At 41.4% G+C, this 20,855-nt stretch overlaps 1 protein-coding gene across 5 annotated transcripts in view; it reads left to right on the top strand.

Annotated features, from left to right (window-relative positions):
- Positions 1–20,443, top strand: part of aplp2 (amyloid beta (A4) precursor-like protein 2) — a 65,204-nt gene extending 44,761 nt beyond the window's left edge. For 2 of the 5 annotated variants that reach the window (XM_086216428.1, XM_086216424.1), the window contains 11 exons: positions 1,050–1,183; positions 1,889–1,963; positions 2,662–2,820; positions 3,434–3,562; positions 8,098–8,197; positions 8,924–9,097; positions 10,882–10,917; positions 13,086–13,168; positions 15,520–15,597; positions 18,196–18,351; positions 18,454–20,443. In XM_086216428.1, the coding sequence (XP_086072554.1) occupies positions 1,050–1,183; positions 1,889–1,963; positions 2,662–2,820; positions 3,434–3,562; positions 8,098–8,197; positions 8,924–9,097; positions 10,882–10,917; positions 13,086–13,168; positions 15,520–15,597; positions 18,196–18,351; positions 18,454–18,555 (1,226 nt within the window). In that variant the 3' untranslated portion in view covers positions 18,556–20,443. The remainder of the gene's footprint in view (positions 1–1,049; positions 1,184–1,888; positions 1,964–2,661; positions 2,821–3,433; positions 3,563–8,097; positions 8,198–8,923; positions 9,098–10,881; positions 10,918–13,085; positions 13,169–15,519; positions 15,598–18,195; positions 18,352–18,453) is intronic. The other 3 variants (XM_086216426.1, XM_086216425.1, XM_086216427.1) reach the window with 3 other exon arrangements.
- The last annotated feature ends 412 nt before the right edge of the window (positions 20,444–20,855 follow it).

The following is a 20,855-nucleotide window of genomic DNA, read 5'->3' as shown; positions in this document are numbered from 1 at the left end:
TACCAACAAGTGTTTGGTAAGTTTCATACGTTTCATTTTCTTTGATTTCTGATAGAAATCCAAATTCACTCAATTTGTGCTACACGAGCAACAGTCTTTTATCGCTGCTTGTGTTTAGACAGTATTGGAAAGTTAAATTCCTTTAACTTGTAAAAATAAATTAATAAACTACTCATTTTTATTAACTGGGTAAGGCAGGGGAAAAAAAAAAAAAAAACATGGTCCCTGTCAGTATTGACAGCAAAGCAATACTCATGCCAGTAAATGCCAAAAATGGAAACGTATGAAGTCTTTCATTGTAGTTTAGTATTTATTCATGTGCATGTCAACATCAAATGCAGTTTTATCATATTTTATGTTTTGTTTGTCTGGCAGTGTTGCTCCTGCTGCTTATCCATGCTTCTGTCTGTCTGTCTGATCACAGAGAACTGCTGCCACGAGTGCTAGAACCTCAGTTTTATTTTGCACCTTATACCACTCCTCAGTTGAAAACACAGTCCATGACCAATTGGATGTTTTATTTGTCATCTCAGAGCAGCAACTACGTGTCCAACCCACTAACGTACCTGCCTCTTGTTTTTGACGTCGGTCCGAAACGATAACGTCTCTCCCTGTTTGCGAGCTGCAGCGTTTTTCTTCTCGCAGTGATGTAATGAGGGACTCCTGTGTGACTAGTGTGGAACCCAGAACACAGCCCTCTAGCCTCAACCCACGTGACCCCGAACGTCAAATGAGGAGCTATTCCCATTAGTGTCGGAGACGCGATCTGTCAGCAGAAAGCCGATGGGAAGATGAAAGGAATGCAAAAGGAAAGACTGTCAGATTCTCTTAAATTTATCAGACTTGCTGAGAGTAGAGTAACTCCTATGAAAGCAGTGCCTCTGTGAGGATTTTTGTCCAACTTCAACTTGCATTCCACGTCCAATTGTCTTCTTCTCTGGTCCCAGTCGTCTGTGTTTGTTATCTGCCTACCTGTGCCTGCATCTGTCCGTCTGCCGAGTCGTCAGATAGCAGCTTTGTCCATTCACCATCTGGCTTTGAATTTACAGCCATGCCCCCGACTCCTCAGCCCACTGATGACGTAGACATCTACTTCGAAACCCCGGCTGATGACAAAGAACACAGTCGCTTCCAGAGGGCCAAGGAACAGCTGGAGATCAGGCACCGCAACCGTATGGAGAGGGTGAGCTAAAATCTGGACACTCGATAGGAGATAAACGCAGTTTCCACTGCTCAGTTGCATCATTTGTGCTTCCAGTCAATACTGATAGAGTCAAGGGGGTTTATTATCTGCACAGAACAGGACCTATTCACATAAACACACTGAAACTGAAAGGAGAATCCAAGAATTCTCTTCAAGGTGCTGAATTTTCCACAACATTTGCTCAGCGGCTGTCTTTTAGAGCCAAAAAGTACTAGGGAAAAAAATTCATAGTATTGATTGTTCAGATGAGGGAAACCGTAGTTTGTCGTTTCATTAATACGCTAATTATTTGAAGACTGCTTTCAGTGTCCATCAAGGACTTTTAATTCATTCTTCAAGCTTTGGAAAATCTAAAAGCACTAAAACTCTCTCAAATGGAGAGTGCCACAAAACCACATTCCTATGTTATATTTTAGTAAAAAATTGCACATTGTCATCGTTTTTCCTGACAGAAATGTTGAGGTGTTTGTAATTTGTTATTTGAAAAATTTCTGATGAGGGGATCTGCTCCCATCACCACAGATATTTTTGAGTTAATCTCCTCTTAATTTTTTTATTTTTATCCTTTTTTTTTTTTTTACTGCATTCTCCTGATTATTTCCATCATTTGAGTGTTTTTTATTCCTGCTTACGCTGATAGAGTCTCCGATAGATTTTGGAATGAAATCCGTTTTTACCTTTCAGGTAAGGAAAGAGTGGGAAGAGGCAGATCGCCAGGCTAAGAACCTCCCCAAGGCCGAGAGGCAGACATTGATCCAGGTGAGTCACTGATCCCTCTGTTCCTCCTGGGCTTTGTCCCTTTGTCCTTGTGTTTGAATGAGATATGAGAGCTTAGACCCTCAATCCACTCCCTCATTTTAGAACCCCTTTTCTTTGACTATTCCTCTTAAGACTGTTTTCATCCTCAGAAACTCAGATCACTTGCCAGCATTCTCAGGATCACCAGAACTATTATAGTGTAACAGTGTAGAAGAAGCAGAATAGCTGATATTTTTGTCAATGTTTTGGCCTGCTGGGTTGAAACTTTCTCAAAATTATACCACACCAAGTAGTGTTGAGTCCTACTTGGTAAGTAGACAAGCCTTTTAATGCTTCATCAACATTTTGGAGGAAGACCGAGTCAAACAAGGAGGCTACGCTCAGTGAGTTATTTTATATTCAGCGGTTAATAATCTACTTAATATCGCTACTCATTTCTTTTGACAAACTAACCTAAAATAGGTCCAGGAGCCATATTAGTTATAAGTGCATGCAGGAAAGTGTGGGCCGCCTGAAAAACAACCCTCGAGTTCATTGAGGGGAAAACTTAAATTAGAGCTCAGTCTAAATGAGGAGGCTTTTAATATAGAATCTAACCCCACAGATGACCCTGAGAAGAAGGAACGGAGCAAAGTTCTGTTTTTCGGTACTGTTTTAGGTGCTTACACTTTTAAATATGGATCTGCTTGTGTTTTTAGCACTTCCAAGCCATGGTGGAGTCCCTTGAGGAAGAAGCAGCCAGTGAGAAGCAGCAGCTGGTGGAGACCCATCTTGCCCGGGTGGAGGCCATGCTGAATGACCGCCGCCGTCTGGCATTGGAGAACTACCTGGCTGCCCTGCAGGCCGACCCCCCCAAGGTAAACAGCCCCTGAGAGTATCTTTTATCCTCTCTTCACCTCCCTTCGCACGTCTGTTTTTGTTGTTGTTTTTCTCCCCCAGTCAATGTGCAAACACATTACACATATTTCTGTCCGACCGATCTCCACCTCACACCACTTATGGCCTGTGGCTAATCTCATATCCTGTCAAAAGACTCGCTGCCAACTTGCAATTCATCATGAAGAGAATGGATTACTGCAGCCAGGGAAACACATTACCAAATCCTCCATGAGCATCAAGTCAATCACATTTGAACCTACAGCTATAATCTGGCTGTGTTTTAACATTCCTCTTATCTAATCGTCTTTTGATCCATTTGCCAGCTCATACTTTGGCGCCGTGTTGAAAGGTGCTGGTCGACTATCTCGCCAGAGTCAGGCAAAATGAATCAAATATTTTCATTTTGATTCAATTTCAAGAGAAGTCAAGAGGTCATTTCTTACCCAGCTATTACTCCCTCTGCCAAAACTCACTCAGGACTACTCTCATCTCAAACGTTATGTCATGATGCTCCATCCAGGAGTTGGTTAATAGGCATCTTTTGACCATTCAAAACCTTCTTCGTCTTACTCTTCTTTATGCACTCCACAGCCCCACCGCATCCTGCAAGCCCTGAGACGGTACGTCCGCGCTGAGAACAAAGACCGCCAGCACACCATCCGCCACTACCAGCACGTTCTGGCAGTGGATCCCGAGAAGGCTGCTCAGATGAAGTCCCAGGTCAGTGGGTGTGTGTGTGTGTCTGCACGTGCATGTGTGTGTGTGTGTGTGTGTGTGTTTATCATGATAGTGATGTCATGATCGCAGACCTCCAGCAAGGCGAATATACACGTGGATACTGAATATGAATATAGAATCATCAAAATCCATTCAAAAGTCGCCAAAAATACATTTAGAGCACAATTTATACTGACTCCAGCAGCTTGATGTAGTTTTTTTCAAAGATGCATCATTTTATCGAAATCGGGTCTCCTGCTTCACAGATCCAGAATACAATCAAAATGATTTTGCAGAAGCTAAAAAGTGTTCTTTCAACCTTTTGGCATGGACTCGAATTTGATCAAAATTCCTCTGTGACAACTTCCAGGAGATGATTCTAAAAATGTATTTCATGTTCAATAAAGGAGAAGAAAGAGGTTTCTTGTCCTACCCCTTCGTCTATCTTATAGATAAATTGAAAGATGAGCTTGCAATTAATCTCTACCGGTGACTGTGATGCTGATTTCAGCGGAATGAAACCAATAAAACAACAACAGTCTCAGCCTTTTAATATCACTCATATCTGCTCATAATTTCGTCAACGGCTGCGAATGAATGTTTGAGATATCCCGCTAATAAAGCTGCACATGCCAATGATCAGACTAAACAAAAAACAATTAATACGGTAGCTAGATAAGAACAAACACTCGAGAGGGCAGAATGGTACTTTTGTAAGGTTTCATCATCTTCAGTGATGAATCCATCGTTCAGGTAGATTAATTGGTGCCTACTAATACTTTGGTACTTCCGAAATTAACCGTAAACCAGTGATGAAGATGTACTACTTTAGAAGCCGTGTCAATACATTTGAAAGCTCATAAAGAGCCACTCTCACATCTCTTTCTCCCCCTCTTCCTGTTCAGACAGGGGAGGGATAATGAAGTCTCAGCCTGCACCTCGCTGCCCTTTATCTAAGTGTGTAGGAGGAAGGAGAGTGCATGTTTCTATGAGTTAAAGCCCAGGAGAAGTGAGAAGGCTCGTCTGGCGGAGGGAGGGAGGGAGGGAGGGAGAGAAAGAGAGAGAGAGAAGGCGGGGTATTTCATTCACTTAAGCCTCCGCCAAAGATTAACATTGCGCAGGTCTTGTGTAATGCTGGACTCTGAGCTGCTGCGCAGGGATTTGGCTGAAGCTCTCCTGTTAGATGTACTCGCCCATGTGTGTCAGTGCCCTTCGACACTATTTTATTGCTATTCTTCCACAATAACAGACAACGCAGCAGATGGATAAAACCACATAGTCAGTGAAGGGAGGGAGGGAAATGCAGAGGAGGGTAACTATTTAGATGAATCATGTAATCTCAAAACCCGTGAGACTCTGCGCTCAGTCACGGGAGGCTAATCTGTATTGTCGCACTCTCACTGTGTTTATTTATCAAGCTTTGTTCTTTCAGACAGTCAGTCAAAATAGCATTTTCTCTCTTTCGCGCTTGCATTGTCAAGAATCCACAGTAAATAGAGAAAGACTTTCCGCTCTTTCTATAACTGCATTATGTGAGTTTTCGTGGATTAAGATTAGGCTCTTTTTATTAAATCTTCACCTGACGCTGAGGCGAGGTGGCTTGATGCATCAAAAGCTTCGTTTCAGCTCTATTTATAAGGAGGTTTGTTTGTCAAACACAGACAGGAAGGTGCCTTGGGAGCTGCTGTGTGTTTTTAATGAAAAAGGTGCATTATTGCCATCTGTTGCCGCTTCTGGTGCACTGCAGCTACGCATTGGAAGACGAAACCAGTCAATCATCATTGTAGGGAATAAATACCCGCCAAGTTCCGGTCAGCTTATTCAACGGCTGGTAACTTTTCATATTCTGCCAAACACTTCGGCAGCAGAAATGTAGAAATAATTTTCCCTCTTTAAATATTGCTGTGAAATCAACTGGAGAACTGTTGGAAAAAGTTTTGGTCTTTCAAATGTCTTTTCTTACTCAAACTGTGACAACGTGGCGATCATTAGGACTGACGGGGAGCCGATCGTCTCAAGTCACTTCAGAGCATCAACTCGGATTTGAATATTACATGCAGCGACTTGTTTAATGGCTGCAAGTTGGCTGCCTGCTAGCGAGTCTGAGCTCATCTCAGAAAAATATTCTGTCTGCCAGAAAGTACATGTCTGCTTCCTCTGTGACAGTTAAATTTATGAACACAAATAATTCTCTTCCTTCTGTATGTATTTACATTCTGCACCTGTCTGTGCTTAAATGAGTCCTTTTGGAACACTGTTGCGCAAATTTTGCAAGTGTTGAACGATATTTCTGACCATCCTGATCGTCTAATTTAGCAAAACATCGTTATTTAGAATACTGATGAAATACTTTTTAATGCTAGTTCAACTTTGTATGTTTCCAGAGAGAAAGGCGCATTGCAAAATTCTTAATTGATTATTAATTAATAGTTGTAATATTTGTAAAGCCCTGATACTAATAGTAATAATGACATATTTAATTCATAGGCATCGTTCAGGACATTCAAAGTCGACAAACAAAAAACATTTTAAAAAATCGATGTAAAACAAAGTGCAAAACAATGAAACAGAAAACAATGAAAAAAGCAGTGTAAAATCATTCCAGTCCCATATCAACAAAATGGATTAAAGAGAATGTGACTGTCAGAAGAGGCGAGCTTTTAAGCCAGGATTTGAAGTTTGTAAGCGAACCTGAATTTCTAATGTCTTGAGGCAGAGAGTTCCAGAATGCAGGTTGCGAGGGGCTGTCGGCTCTTGACCCCATGGTCAAGCTGGTGGGAGGATGTGTTGGATGGAGGAGGAAAACCTGAGAGTCTGGGTGGGCGTGTTAGTGGGGGGGGGGGGGGGGGGCTATCGAGGATGACACGCTATTTCATTACCTGGGGGAGGGGCAACTGATTTGTTTGTCATATTACAAATTGTAATATTGTACACAATAACGAATCATGCAGCACTTATTAAAGCTTCACCAAATGAAACTGTGGCATCACAAATGTCGGTCGGACTGGTTTACTTTTCATCTTCGCCTGCATTTTCGTCCTCACCCTCTTTATTTAATGTGTTGTGGTCTTCATCTTGTCTTCTTCCCTTCCTCTGCTGGTTTTACATCTCTCCTCTCTACAAAGATGGTTTTGAATGTTTTTATGACTTGACGCGGCTCCTCTGTGAATTTTTTCCAAACAACAAAGCCAGATGAACATAAAATGGAAAACAATAAAATTCAGGAGTGAGTTTCTTGAGGATTTACTGGTGGCATCATTTTCTGGTTCATTAATATTGGCTTTTAAATAAATACATGTTTGGAAAACCCTATACCAATAGTTCATAACTTACTCTGTACTCTATTAGCACTGGATTGGCTCTGAAACAGTTATCCGATGAATGGATTTATAGTTTATAGGAAATTATTGATGAAATTAGTCTGATTTATCATTTTCAAAATACCTTACCAAAAGCAACTTTTCTATTGTTTTTTTTTTTTCTTGTTCAATTGAATCAGCTGGAATGTGGGAACTTGCAACAGGCATTAGTCCTTATTTTTGGCGCCTTTTTTTTTGTATAAACATGAATTATAGCGCAATGCAATGTCATATGGTGTACTGAGAGATTTTTGAAAAATTCTCTCATTGTCCATCCTCCCCAGAGCCAGAAGAGAAGACAGATACCCTTCTCTCCAGGCTTTAGAGGGCCGAGACCCACAGAGCCCAGATGGCCTCTACTTAGCCTGGTTAGATGGGAGTTATGAGCATGGCACAGACACAAGTCATCAAATAGATAGGGTTCAGGATCTTAGTTTGTCCGGAAGTAATCCTCCTCATCCTCGCTTGCTTAGTCAGTCGATTTAGTCAGGAAGTTATGTTAGCCAAATTTAATGTTGGGTATTTGAGGTGCCTCTCCAACTGGTTTCATTTGGAAAGTCGACTCCACAATATCTCATAATTTCACGTTTGTATTTCAGAACAAATGCTTTTTAAATGCAGGCAAAGACTGTTTTGGAGAGAAGCGTATTTGATGACTTTTGGCAGAGGTATGCTAACATTTCCCACCCACTACTGTTCACTACGCTAAGCTAACTAGCAGTCAGCAAGTTGCTAATGCAGTACAGAGAAGAGACAGGTCTCTTATCTCCTTGTCTGGCTCTGGGAGAATAGTTTTAAAAAAAGCCTTAACCAAAGGTTGCAGGGCTCCTTTAATGGTTCTATTAGTGCGTAAAGTTGCTTTATTAACATGTATGCGCACGCGCACACACACACACACACACACACACACACACACACACACACACACACACACACTGATGGCAGAATGTTTCACGCAAAGTAACTGAGGTCCCTAGAGGAACTGGGGTTCGATCCAGTAATAATCTGATTACTTAACAGCCACTCCATAAGGATTAGCTAAATATTACATCAACATTTTTATTGATTTTATCATTTTTTTTCCCATATCATTGATAATTATCCAAGATCCTGGTTGGAAAACCCATCTGCATTCCAGGGACCGTATCATCATAAACTCACCCCGTCTATCATCTTCAGGTGATGACCCACCTGCGTGTGATTGAGGAGAGGATGAACCAGAGTCTGTCTCTGCTCTACAAAGTTCCTTACGTGGCCGAGGAGATTCAGGATGAAATAGGTAAGTCGTGTTCCGTCAAAAGTCCCTGAGCAGCTGGGAGTAGAGCTGCAATAAGAGTGAAATGAAATGAAAACACTGATGGAATTTGCCCAAAAGAAAATATATCACATTTCCTTCCGCCCTCAGTGAATTGTTTTTCATATAAGCTGACTTCTTTTAAAGGGAAACACAAATATAAGAGTAGACAGTGCTTGGCAGTCAGCCTGTAAACCAATTATCAAAGGCAGGAAGAGAATTCTCAGTATGAATTTGTGAATTTAATACAACAATATTTTTATAGTCTCTGCTCACCAGTATTCATCGTTTGAATAACAAAGTTTTAAACTCTATTTGGGATTCTTAATCTCCAGTGGTACAATTTAAACTGGTCAATGTCCAGCTCATTTTGCCGTTTTCTTTTGTTTCATTTAAGAAGAAACCATGCATGGTTTTGCTGCGCAGATTAAAGTGGAGCAAGTGCAGTGACAGAACTGGGTCGCAGCTTTCACCATGCTGCATCCTGTTGGGAGATGTGCAGATTCACACAGAAAATAGCTCTCAGAAAAATACTAATTGGTAGTTAGCAGAAATGGGAGCAGACATCATTTCCAGCAGCAGCAGCAGCAGCAGCTCTGTGATTGTTGGAAACAATGTGTTAACAGAAATTTGTGAAACATTGAGGCTGCTGACATGTCCCAGGATGGTGATACACCAGGTCCTCTCATGCTTCTTTGGCCTCCATTGCAGATGAGCTACTCCAGGAACAGAAAGCAGATATGGACCAGTTTCTGTCCTCCATCTCTGAATCCCAACCGGATGTCACTGTGTCGTCAGAGGAGAGCGTAGAAGTTCCAGTGTCTGTGGGAAAACCATACCGGCCCTTCCAGGTCACATCCTTGGGTTCCCATTCAGAACCAGAGGGTGAGCAGCTCCAGCCTCACGCACAGGCAACAGCACCAACATCCGAGTGCACTCAACCAAAACATTGGGATTTTTATATTGGCTTTTGAATGACTGCCAAAATTAAGCTCTGTGGTAAAAACGTATCTGACACTTCAACAGCATGTTCAGATAATAATCACCAACGAACACCCCTTGCATTGCTTTTGAAGCATAAACCTCGTCATTAAAAATACATCTTTTACACACTATGTGCAAACCATACAGTGGAAGAATTATCTATCGACACAGCTTAGCGTCGCACTTCTGCTTTCGGCGCAATGACATTCGTAACCTCTTTTCTTTTCTTTTTTTTTTTAAACACTTGAAAGATTTGATCGGTATTTACTAGGATATTTGATGCCATACACCAAAATGTTAAATATATCTTTAGCCTGTGTTTACCACAGACCTTATCTAAAACCTATTTAAAAATCCCATAGAGTCTGAGAATAAGGAACCGGACAAAGCTAACTTATTTCTGAGTGTTAGCACTTATTCCTGCACCACTCTATGCAAACGAAGCAGTATACATCTTCTGTGTAGGCCAAAAACCTACACAAGATATCAATGGAAAGTGCGGATACACTCGTCTAGGCTAGTGTTTGTGAAAGTACCAGCCGTAACAATATTTTCACATCTCAAAATATATTTTGAAACAGTTTGATGGAGTGGGGCATCCCCAAAAAAACATAAAAGCCAATTTATACTGCCAGCATCAGCACAGGTCAGTGCTGGACGTGCACCTCGCCAAAAATGTCGTGGACTGATGGGCTTCGTAGCATCACATTTCCTCCCACGCATTTCCACGCGCTCATCTTCACACCATCTCCTCCTCTGGTCTGAGCTCATGTCGACGTCATATTTAATTTAGTCAATGTGATAGATGTTCTGCATTTATTAGTTCCAACCAAAAAAAACATTCCTCTTTGTTTCAGCCACCCAACACAGTAGCATCGAAGCCCCGCTGCTGGATAACATTTCGCTGGAGTTACTGCAGCGTGACACAGCCACGGGAGTGCACAAGTATCAATGCTCACAATGGCTGCTTTCTATTAGTGCACCAGATCCATGCGGTGTGAATGTGACCTACGCTGTTGTGAGCATTCAGACTTCTGATGCAGAGGTATAAATTGGCCTGTAGGGTCCGTATAAAGCTGTTGCACAACTATTAATCAGCTCCAAGTCCTCCTAAAGGACTGGTGATAAAGGACTGTTGCATACTGAAAGAGGATCATTTTTCAGTGTTTTACTGTACTTCGATGCAAATGTGCAACGGAGCCTTGGGTATGGATTTCTTCCTCTGTACAGTTCCCCCGTGGCCTTCCCTTCAATGCAGCACAAGTGAAGTTCTGATAAATGGAAAAAAGCCTCAGGCTTTGGTGCTGAGCCGGAGCCAAAGGCTTAGGGAAAATGAGCTGTTATGGTTCTCTCTTTGGTCACATTTCTGCCAAATAAAAGATTGAATTCTCAAGGAGAAGAAGCAGTGATAGATGGAGCGCTTCCAGAAAGATGGAAGGCAAATTACGAGTAGATCCCAGAGGAACATTTATTATACATGCCAACACCCCAGAGGGCTTGGAGACAATTATTAAATGCCTTCCTTTTTTAAGTTTGGTTATCTTCTCTCAAACTTCCCCGCTGGACTCTTTTCCTAATCAAATAACACAGCTTGATGACCCTGCCTTTTCTCTGCTCACCTAAGTTTTTTCTCTTCTTCCCCCTTTTCTGTTCTTTTTTTTCTGTTGCTCATTTCTAATGCCAAGGCGATCTATCAGACTCCCCACGTGCCTTCAAGAAAGGTTGGTGCCTCTGCTGCGTCTTGTTTTTATGGCTTCTATCCCCTCTCCTCGTCTCCCAAGCCATTCCCATCCCCATATTTTGTTCCACTATTCTCATTTTCCTCACCCTTTGGTCCAATTTGAGAACCTCTCTATCCCAATATTGCTCTTTTATCACGCGCCATCTAGTGGTTAATTTTCTCCTTTTATTTGGATGACAGCTGTGTGTTCGGCTCTCTGCTACTTCAATACCAGGCCTTTCATCATGCTGTGATTATCACTTCATGTCATACGTGAGGCCCCTGGCTTCTGTATGCGGGAGAGATGCAGCTCTGTTCTCTTAGCTCGTGTGTCAGCTGTCATCCTGTTCTCGCCACATTAATCTAAGCACCTGCTTCATTATTCCTCCTCTCAGGCACTTGTTCTTTGCAGTAGTCGGTCTTGTCCCGATAGACGCTGGATGATTTAGTGTCTCTGTCCTTGCTGACCAGGCCGAAACAGGCTGAATTTGTCCTCTTTGACAGCAACGTGGTTAAAGACACTGGTTTCCTCTGAACTGAGTTCAAGTCCTGAATCGTGGTTAAACTTTTAGCTAGTTAACCTTAACCCTCTGGTATAGAATAGTATGAATGAAAAGCTAACAGACACTGGCGCAGAATTGTATGCACTCATTTTAATTTTATGCAACTCTCTGCCATCTGTCTAAAAATAACAATAATAATAATACTAATGCATAAAATGTTGTCTCTAAACACCGACATGTCCCAGATTGTGAAAACTCACAGAAAGTTCCAGTCTTGCTTCCAGCTCTTAATGTTACAGCAACAATTGTCCTATGTGCCAAACAGCAGAAAATGGCTCAATCCAGTCGAAAATAGGACAAACTATAATTTGGAAGCCAGTAATCCAGAATGAAAGCCTAAAATTACAGAATTTTGCGCAGTCTGTTATATTTTGTGTGTACAGTGTATTATAGGAACTGAGGTTGAGGTTGCCCACCAACCACAGTCCAAACTTCACATGTCAAACATGGAAGGAGGACTAAATGTTTCCCACTGGAGCACAAGGGTTAAGCTGTAATCTTTCAGTCTGAAAAATTAGGCTTATCTGATACTTCTGTGTTCCTACGTCATAATCGGGAGTCACGGGTCACAATACCAACATGCCCATATCACAATATGTGAAAAAATAATTACATTTACAAAAAAAGACCCGAAAATCTGCAAATCCTCACAATTGAGAACCAGTGAATGACATTTTTGATTTGTAAATGAATTAAAAGATAAATCCGCCTCTAAAATATATTTTCAACAGATTGAGTCCCCCGATTAGTGAACTAATTATTTCTGCCCACACAGAGGTCACTGCCACTGTGCTGTGTGTTGTTGTGTCTGGCTGTGACGTTGTACGAGTATTTCTGTACCATCTGATAACCTGACACAGTCTGACATCACTTCTGCTGTGCGGGGTTTGTAAGACGCACATTCTTCCTGGCATAATCCAGACGCAATTGTACTAATCTGAAATATTTGGCATCATCTTCTAGTAGCAGCAGCAGACAATAAGCCGACATCCAGACTTGTTATATCGCTCTTGTACTTTGTTCAGGATGAAGCCCTGACTACCTCACTTGCTCCCTCCTCTCTTGATTTATTCATCAAATATTCCGTTTGTGTGTATTAATAGATCCATTCAAAAACATACTTCTAACATGCATATTTGACACTGTGGCCTAGTTTTTATACTGGAGCAAACTAAAAAAAAAAAAGTCATCTGGTTTATTCTCAAAGGGGTACGACAGAGGAGAAACTGCACTAATTTTTTTTTTTAACCATAAAATCAAAGAAACTACCAGGCTGAGTCATACGTTATTTAGTGAGTCAGGGCATGTAACTGGATATTTGCGGAGAAATCTCAGCTATATGCAAAGCACGACTCTGAGAGGGTCTTTGTCGCGAATGTAAGGCCAGTGACATGTTGGTTGCACAGTGCTCACACTGTACTGAGTGGAAGAAAAGCCTTTGTTATCATCAGGCCATGAAAGACCCTGAGGTGACAGTGAAAAGAGGCTAGATATCTCTGTGCAGCTGCTCGCCACCGATACCACCATCCCTCTCTCTGTTTGTTTGTTTGCTTGTTTGTTTGTGCTCTTCTGCTGTTATTGACTGCGCTTTTTCGCCTCCTTGCAGGCTCCGCCATGTCTGGTTTAGACGGTCTGATAGGTGCCGAGGAGAGAATCATCAACAGCAAACCCAAAATCAGCGACAATGTGGTAAGAGCTCCATTGTCTGTTTTGCTTCTGTTTGTGTTTCAGAGCTTTTTAAACAGTCTAACTTGCTCAACTTGTGAGCTGAGAGCAGCATTGTTAGAGCAACAACAAAAAAAAGAAAAGAAAAGAAAATTGTGTTCCCAGAGTGAAAAATTTGACAAGCAACAACTGTTTTGACTGTATATGCTTATTTGCCACCCTCTTCAGAGGCAGATAAAAATATAGATAACCTTCCTGTGTGAGTGCAGTAGGCAAGGTAAAGGCAAATGCATGCATACATACGTACTTATTGGTTTATTTATTTATGTATTTATATAGCTCATCTCAGCAACAGGGCAACCCAAGGTGCTTTCTATATAATGCAGAAGCAGAACAAAATAAAAGACTATTCGAGCACATTTAAAAAAAAAAAAAAACAAGAAAAGGAACTGTAAGACCACGAAGGAGCTGAGCCCTACCGAGACCTGCTGTACGCTAATTAGCTTAGCTCAATGAAGTGTTTGCTTATCAACAGTAAAAGTCATCAATACATTTTTCTTCCATTTTCTATTACCGGTATTAATATAACAAGGACAGTGCATGACATCTACTATGAAATAACAATATGAATTAAGATAGTGTCATTTTTTAATCAGATACAGTCGGAACTACTTTCCTGCTGGTGGAGTGATTGACCGCAGCGCCTCACAAGCCGCATTGTAACTTTGGCCAACAAAACAAAATGTTTGTTGACAGCTAGAGTGCGACTGCTGCTATTAATCCTGGCCGACTTTGTAAGAGAGGATGAGCACTTGTGGATAAAATCCTGGTATGCTAACACGTGCCATCCACTACCATTCATTGTGCTAAGCTAACTAGCTGGCAGCTCCCTAATTCAGCACAGATGAAAGAGAGGTATCTAGTTTCTTGTCTGACTCTGGGAAGGATGGCAAATGAGTATATTTCCCCAAAAAGTTCCTTTAAATTACCCTCTCCTATTTGGGAGTGCTTTACATAGCTCTCTTCAGTTCACCTTTATAGAGTCCGACTATTCCAGAAATAGTTGCAGCTAACTCACACTGGGCTATTGGTGTGTTGTCTCTCATTCAGATCAGATGTTTCCAGGCAGTCAATGCATGCTAATTTTCCCTGCCAGACAGACCATTCCTCTTCATGGATTTTGAAATGATGCTTGGCTGTTGAATGTGTGCCGTGTTGCGCATGCTAACCCAACACTAATACTGTGTATTTGTGGGTGTGAATATATGCAAGTGTTTGAATGCATGCAAGTTTCTTTTGGGAAATGCTTGTTTTTCTACGACGGAGCAATCTGAGGATCCCAAAGGGCAGCAACACTTTACAAATATCTCCATTCTGATTATCTCAGGGCTGCTCTGTCTCTGTATTTTGTTTCTGCCTCCTGAGCACCTCCACTCACGGCGCTTCTCCTTTAAATTAGAGCTCTGAGTAATGACTCAGTCTCTTTAGAAGGTGTGTGTCTAGAAGAGAGTCTGTTCTTGATGCCTTCAGAACACCTTCCTCTCCGTTAAAGGCTATGTTTTGCCTTTCGAGTACTCACAAATAGGTGTTTTTAGTTCATGAAGACATTTTGCCCCTCCTCCATTTCTTCCTTGTGACAGCAGAATGTGTTAAGAGCCCCCCCACTTACATTAAGCTTGAAGCTAACGAGGCTGGTGGCTAACAACAGCAAAGCTGCCCAAAAACATCTTTATACACACTCTCTGGTGCATCATCTAGAATAATACCAACCTTCTTTATCCAGTCATTTGCTCAGTAAACCACAAAGACTTTTTTTTTAACGTTCTAGCTAAAAACAAATAAGCTGTGACCTTTCCAGTTTGGTACTGAGGGCAACAAGCTGACTGTTCAGGCACGTCCATGCTCGTCCACAGTAGCACTAAACTGGAAGTCTTATATTGTCTTTATTTTTAGCCCCAACAGCTGTTTGTTGATTACCGAGCATATGGTTGGATAAGGAAGACGTGGATTATACCGGACGATGCATTTCAAAAATGCCATATGTTTTTGAACAGTTTTGCTTTGACAAATAAGTAATCTGGGGGGGTTCTTGATGAATTCAGTACACCCATTTGTGAATACTCGAAAATGGAAAAATACACTTTTTGGGTGAAGTATTACTTATAGTATGTACAAGACCGCTAAAGTGTATCATTAACCAAACACAGATAATCCTGTCAGCTGCACATTCACACTCTCTAGCTGTCCACTTGACTTTCTCTTTTTCAAACACACAGGCGCAAACACACACACACACACACACACACACACACACACACAATCACACACAGACATTGTGGTGTCTGTAACCTGGGCTCCCCTGTCTGTGTTGACAGGTGATTGATGAGTCTCTGGATGTTAAAGAAGTGGTTTACAGTGCAGAGAGAGTCAGCGTTATGCATGATGATGAGCTGGTGAGTATAGCGGCGCCCTCCACAGTACTCTCTGGGGAATTGTAGTCATCATCAGTGGGGAGAAGAGCCAAGTGTTAGGGAGCATTGCAGAGATGGATGATATTGCCGTGTTGGTGTCCCGGCAAAATCATAAAGGTTCTATTTATGAGATTTAGCACTCAGCAGCAACAACTATTCTCTCTGCCATGTAAGAGAGCCATGAGTATTGTTTGTGCTGTCGTCTAGAAAGAAACGTTCTACGATGGGAACCATTTGGTTTCTGTTTGTGGTCAAAGTAGTGTGTTTGAGTTGGCTCCACGCAATGAAAAACTCCACACGGAGAACAAAGCATTGGAATGCATCAATCATCATTTTATCCGTTTTTTGATTTTTTTTGTTTGACGTCGCTCATATGTAACGTTTGAAACAAACAAAACAGTCGTAGTCGTCATCATTCAACTCCAACTTGTTCTCACACTGAGGTTATGCATCGTAATCTTAGCAGTCCAGCGCGTACTGAAACATTCTGACCATCAAACTTTGGCTAATTAAAGGATATTTTATCCGATTTTTAAGGGTAGTGTTAGCATAATAGCTAGCAAGCTAACTATTACTCAACTTAGATTTAGTTTGCCTGGCAGATCAGAAAAATAAATAATGGCTAATTTATAGGCGTTTGCTCTGTTTTTAAGGAATTTTCTTAAAGGCTGATCCATACTTGCACAGTGGGTTTACACGGCGCCCACGATGTAGGATACGACACCTTAGTGAGTATTAATACTTCTGCTCTGGTGTCATGATGTCACGCTTCTTTTATAACACTGTGTTCAGTTTCTGTGTTTACTTTAAACAGCTAAAACCTGAAGACCCAAAGCGGGTCGAAATGTTGCGAGGAAGCAGATAAAGCTGCTGATCCAGTGTGCAGACATTATTCTCTCCTGATGTTTGCATATATTTTTGTCCTGCACCTGGACTCAAACAGCTGGGAGGTGAACATCGTTACTCTTGGACAGCTGATTAATGTTGAACGAGATGCTGGTGCTCTAGTGCACGTACTAGTGTATGTCATACTTAGAACCTTTAATGTCAGGAACAACACCAACACGGCTGTAGAACATCATGCAAGCAAAGCAGTTGATAACAGTGAAAATGGGAAAAAAAAAATTTGAAAACACAGAGTTGTTACGGACCCCAAATCCCCTTTTCTTTTGTTTATTTTTTGTTTATTTTTCATTTTTACAGTTTTCTGTTCAGGCTAATACACTTTATTTCTGCATGGGTGCATGTTTGTCATGTGAATGTATCTGAATGTACACATCCAAAATCTCAGTTCATATAATGAATGTGAATCCACACAAACTGACAGAGCTCAGTTTATGTGTCAGAATGAGACGAGAATAACTCCCCGGTGACTGTGGACATATGATTAATTTGTGTCATATGTGCTAGATGACATTTTGAAGATGAGTATAGGTGACTGTGGTTGTGTGTATTGAATTGATATCACCAATACACACTCGATGCATGTGTACACACTGTTAACCAGCCAAAAGGATGCTGTCCCTGCTAGTAACAATGGAATCAAGAGGTTCTGAGTCGATTGACCTTTGCATTCTCCTCTAGACTTTGTCTCCCTTTAAAGAGGCTGTAAAGATGCAATGAAAGCAATAGTTTAGTGTCGCTCCTCGGCACAGTTGGCATCAAAATAGCTTCAGAGCAAAAGAATCCAATGTCATTTATGACAATGGAGTCGTTAGATTTCTTTTTCCCTGTAAAGACATTTTGATGTGCTCAACCTGGGTGCTATTCTCATATCTTGGACTTTTATTACAATTCCTCCTGATCACAATGTGCTAACCAATTTTGCCATGGAGAGTCAGAATCACAGACTTCAGGAAGAATTATATTAGTTGGGGCCTGATTCAGATGCAATTTTCTTTTTTTATAAATCACCGTGGCTGCAGAATTGGTGCAGGAATGAGTCCCAAAACTTGAAATAAGTTAGCGCTGTTTAACATCCGTCCCCCTCTGGTCAGTAAATACAACACTCATACATTGTGAAGGTTTTTGTGTGTGTGTGTGTGTGTGTGTGTGTGTGTGTGTGTGTGTGTGTGTGTGTGTGTGTGTGTGTGTGTGTGTTTAAAATAGTAGTTCCTTACAAGTGCTTAAATGAGACTGCAGAGTTTGTCACAGGCATGAAACGTCATCACAAGCAGTGCATTCCTAGTTCTGTTGACGCTGATGTCACGTCTGTCCTCTAAAATCCCGTGTAGAAATCTCATTGGCTTTTGGTTGAGGGAACCCACTGTGACGCTAACTTCCAGGTTGACCTGTGAAAATGTGTTCACCCTGTAGTACTCTGTTGGAGGAAAATGCTCCACATTTACTTCTGGGTCCCTGGTAGTTTTTAACTGCAAGTTTCTGATCTACAAATACACAACTGACCACAGATCAAATTTAATGGCCACATAGTTTCATGAAAATCCCAATTATTTTTGCATTTTCCTACTTGCAGATACAGTTTGAAACACCCTCTTTTGCTGAAGTAATCATGCTGTATTTGCATGTTCCTGCTTCCTCATTGTTGCTCTTTCTGTCTCCCTGTCACCTACCTGCTAGGAGACCTACCGTCCCCTCGGAGAGGACTTCAGCTTCGGAAGCAGTGCACTGATTGGCCTGCTGGTGATCGCAGTGGCCATAGCAACTGTAATTGTGATTAGTCTGGTGCTTTTGAGGAAGAGGCAATACGGCACCATCAGTCATGGCATTGTGGAGGTGAGATTCTCCCTGCAGCATTTAAATATCGCGACGTGCCTCCATGAGAGGAGTCCTGGTCTTGCTGAGGTCAGCTATCTCACACCCCGATCCGTCTCACAGGTTGATCCCATGCTGACACCAGAGGAACGCCACCTCAGCAAGATGCAGAACCACGGTTACGAGAACCCCACTTACAAATACCTGGAGCAGATGCAGATCTAACCAGAGCCTGCAGGGGGCGCTGTGGAGTCTGACAGAGGATGGCAACAGAGGGGGAACATACTACTGACCAATAACATATGATGCTATTGTTAAAATCATTTGCATACATCCAAACTCCATTTACTGGTTTGTTCAAAACAATCCCTGAATAATGCTACTACTTCTACTACTGCAACTATTGTACTATAGAGCTCTTTTTTGATCATGTTTCTTTTGAAAAGGTGATGTATCTGCCATTTTGCATTATGGAAAAATTTATTCCGCTGTAATTATCGACGCACCTTGCTCGGATCAAGATGTATAACATTTCTTCAGAGGTTTTCTTTATTTTTGAACGTGAAAGGTAAATCAAGCAAAATTTAAATGTTTTTAAGTAGCCATCAACAAACTGTCAAACCTTGGCTTTTGTTTTCCATCATGCAAGAAGTGTCACTGACGGTTTTTTTTTCTCAAAACGAATTGGTGTTTGTTCTTTTTCCTCTCAATAGATTGCTTGTATATGAAGGTTCTTTGTACCAATTAAAATGTATAGTGAAACAACAAATGAGAAAAAAATGAAATCAAGATTTATTTACTTTATGTTCTTTGGTATGATAACAGAAAAAAATATACATATGGTTTAAATATATGATATAAGAGTAGATGTTTTTATTCCACCTTCTTTCCCAGGTTATGAGTCGGTTTAGGGTTCAAACCTCGGTTGTCTTGCGTTGTGTTTTCAGGCACATTGTAAGAAGGCTTTGGGGGAAGTGTGCACAGGCCCCCAGCTCGTACGAACACCTACGCAGAGCTCTTACAAACGTGAATGTCAGATAATTGTCACACACACATACAACCTCTTAGGGAGACTATAAATTGATTAATGAAGTCCCATTGACACGTGTTACACAGTTGAATGTATTGTGGAAGCTACTTTCCATACTATGTACCTGACAGGTTCCCTCATGGCGTTGATTTTAATGCATTGTCACTATGTGACAGTGGGCAAATTGAATAACAAACGTTTTTGTTTTTTTGAGCGGGGGGGGGGGGGCGTCCTACATTTTTGCACATTGTTCCAAGCAAAAATTAAGAAATAGAAAAACTGAGAAATACAGAAACACATGTTATTGAAGCAAGTGTTGGTCATAAAACAGTGTAATGGCTCAGAACGGGCCGGCCCGGCAGGACAACTGAGTCAGTGGTGTCTTTCGCCCCAAACAAATACCATTTTTTTCGCATTTTTAGTGAATTTGAGAGTGATTTGCTGGCAAACTATTCGTTTTTCTCTGAATCTGAATGTACCAATCAGATGGGGATTGTAACAAGAATTTGCAATTTGAATTTGGGGGGTTTAGCCCTAAACGTCAGGGGTCGGCCCTGGATCGATGCCACCAGAGACAACGTGGAGCTGGAGGTCTGTGCAGGCAGACAGAGACACAGAAAGACAAAAAGCTTGGAGAGCTGGTTTGTGGGAAAAAGAGCAAACTTGTATATTTTTACAGGTGGAGAAAGACACAGACAAGTAAACTGAATCCTAGAATCCTCTTTTCTCTCTCTCTCTAGTATTGTCTTTGTACGCCTGTATAGTTGATGTTGCAATCATGGCTTTTTTCCGGAGGATTATCTGTGGTGTGCATTGTTCTTATATGAAATTATATGATATATATTTTTAAGTTTGTTTTCTTGTTTTCTATTTTTTTCTCTTCCTGTGACAGTATCTCTGTATGTGACTGTCTCACTATGCACCCAAATGGCTTCAATCTTGTAACTGCCTGCTTGATTGTGGGAGGGGACAGGGAACTAATATAATATCAATATTAGTGATTTAAAAAATGATTGACACCAATGGAAACAGATTTATGGTTACAGGGGGGATACACATCAATAAACTCACAACTTCCATATGGATGTGTCGTCTTTTCCTAAGATAGAATATATCCATCCATTTTCTGCTGACTTTCAGCAACAGGCGGGGTTCACCCTGGATGGGTCGAACATAGAATATAGGCATTTATACCAGCAAGCCTTAGGTTGCTAGACGGCCACTCTACCTCTGAACCATGTCACCCGTTTGTACTTCTAAAACTACAAAATATTGGTATTTTGCATGAATGCGTCCACTAGATGGTGCTAGACAATATACACTAGTCCCGTCATGATGATTCTCTCACTGAAATGAAAGGTGAATTTTCATGTGTTTATCCACATAAAGCACACTCTTTGTCTCCTACACCAAAACACTTGATGTCTCGAAATGGTTGGCTAGTGCATGTTTCTACATGTGGACAGCATGCAGTAACACTGTGTGTCCTCAGACC

Source organism: Aulostomus chinensis, chromosome 10 (assembly GCF_037954235.1).
Source record: "Aulostomus chinensis isolate RoL2024-O1b breed Wild chromosome 10, RoL_Achi_v1.0, whole genome shotgun sequence".
In the NCBI taxonomy this organism is placed as follows: domain Eukaryota; kingdom Metazoa; phylum Chordata; class Actinopteri; order Syngnathiformes; family Aulostomidae; genus Aulostomus; species Aulostomus chinensis.
This window is presented reverse-complemented; position numbering and strand designations above follow the sequence as displayed.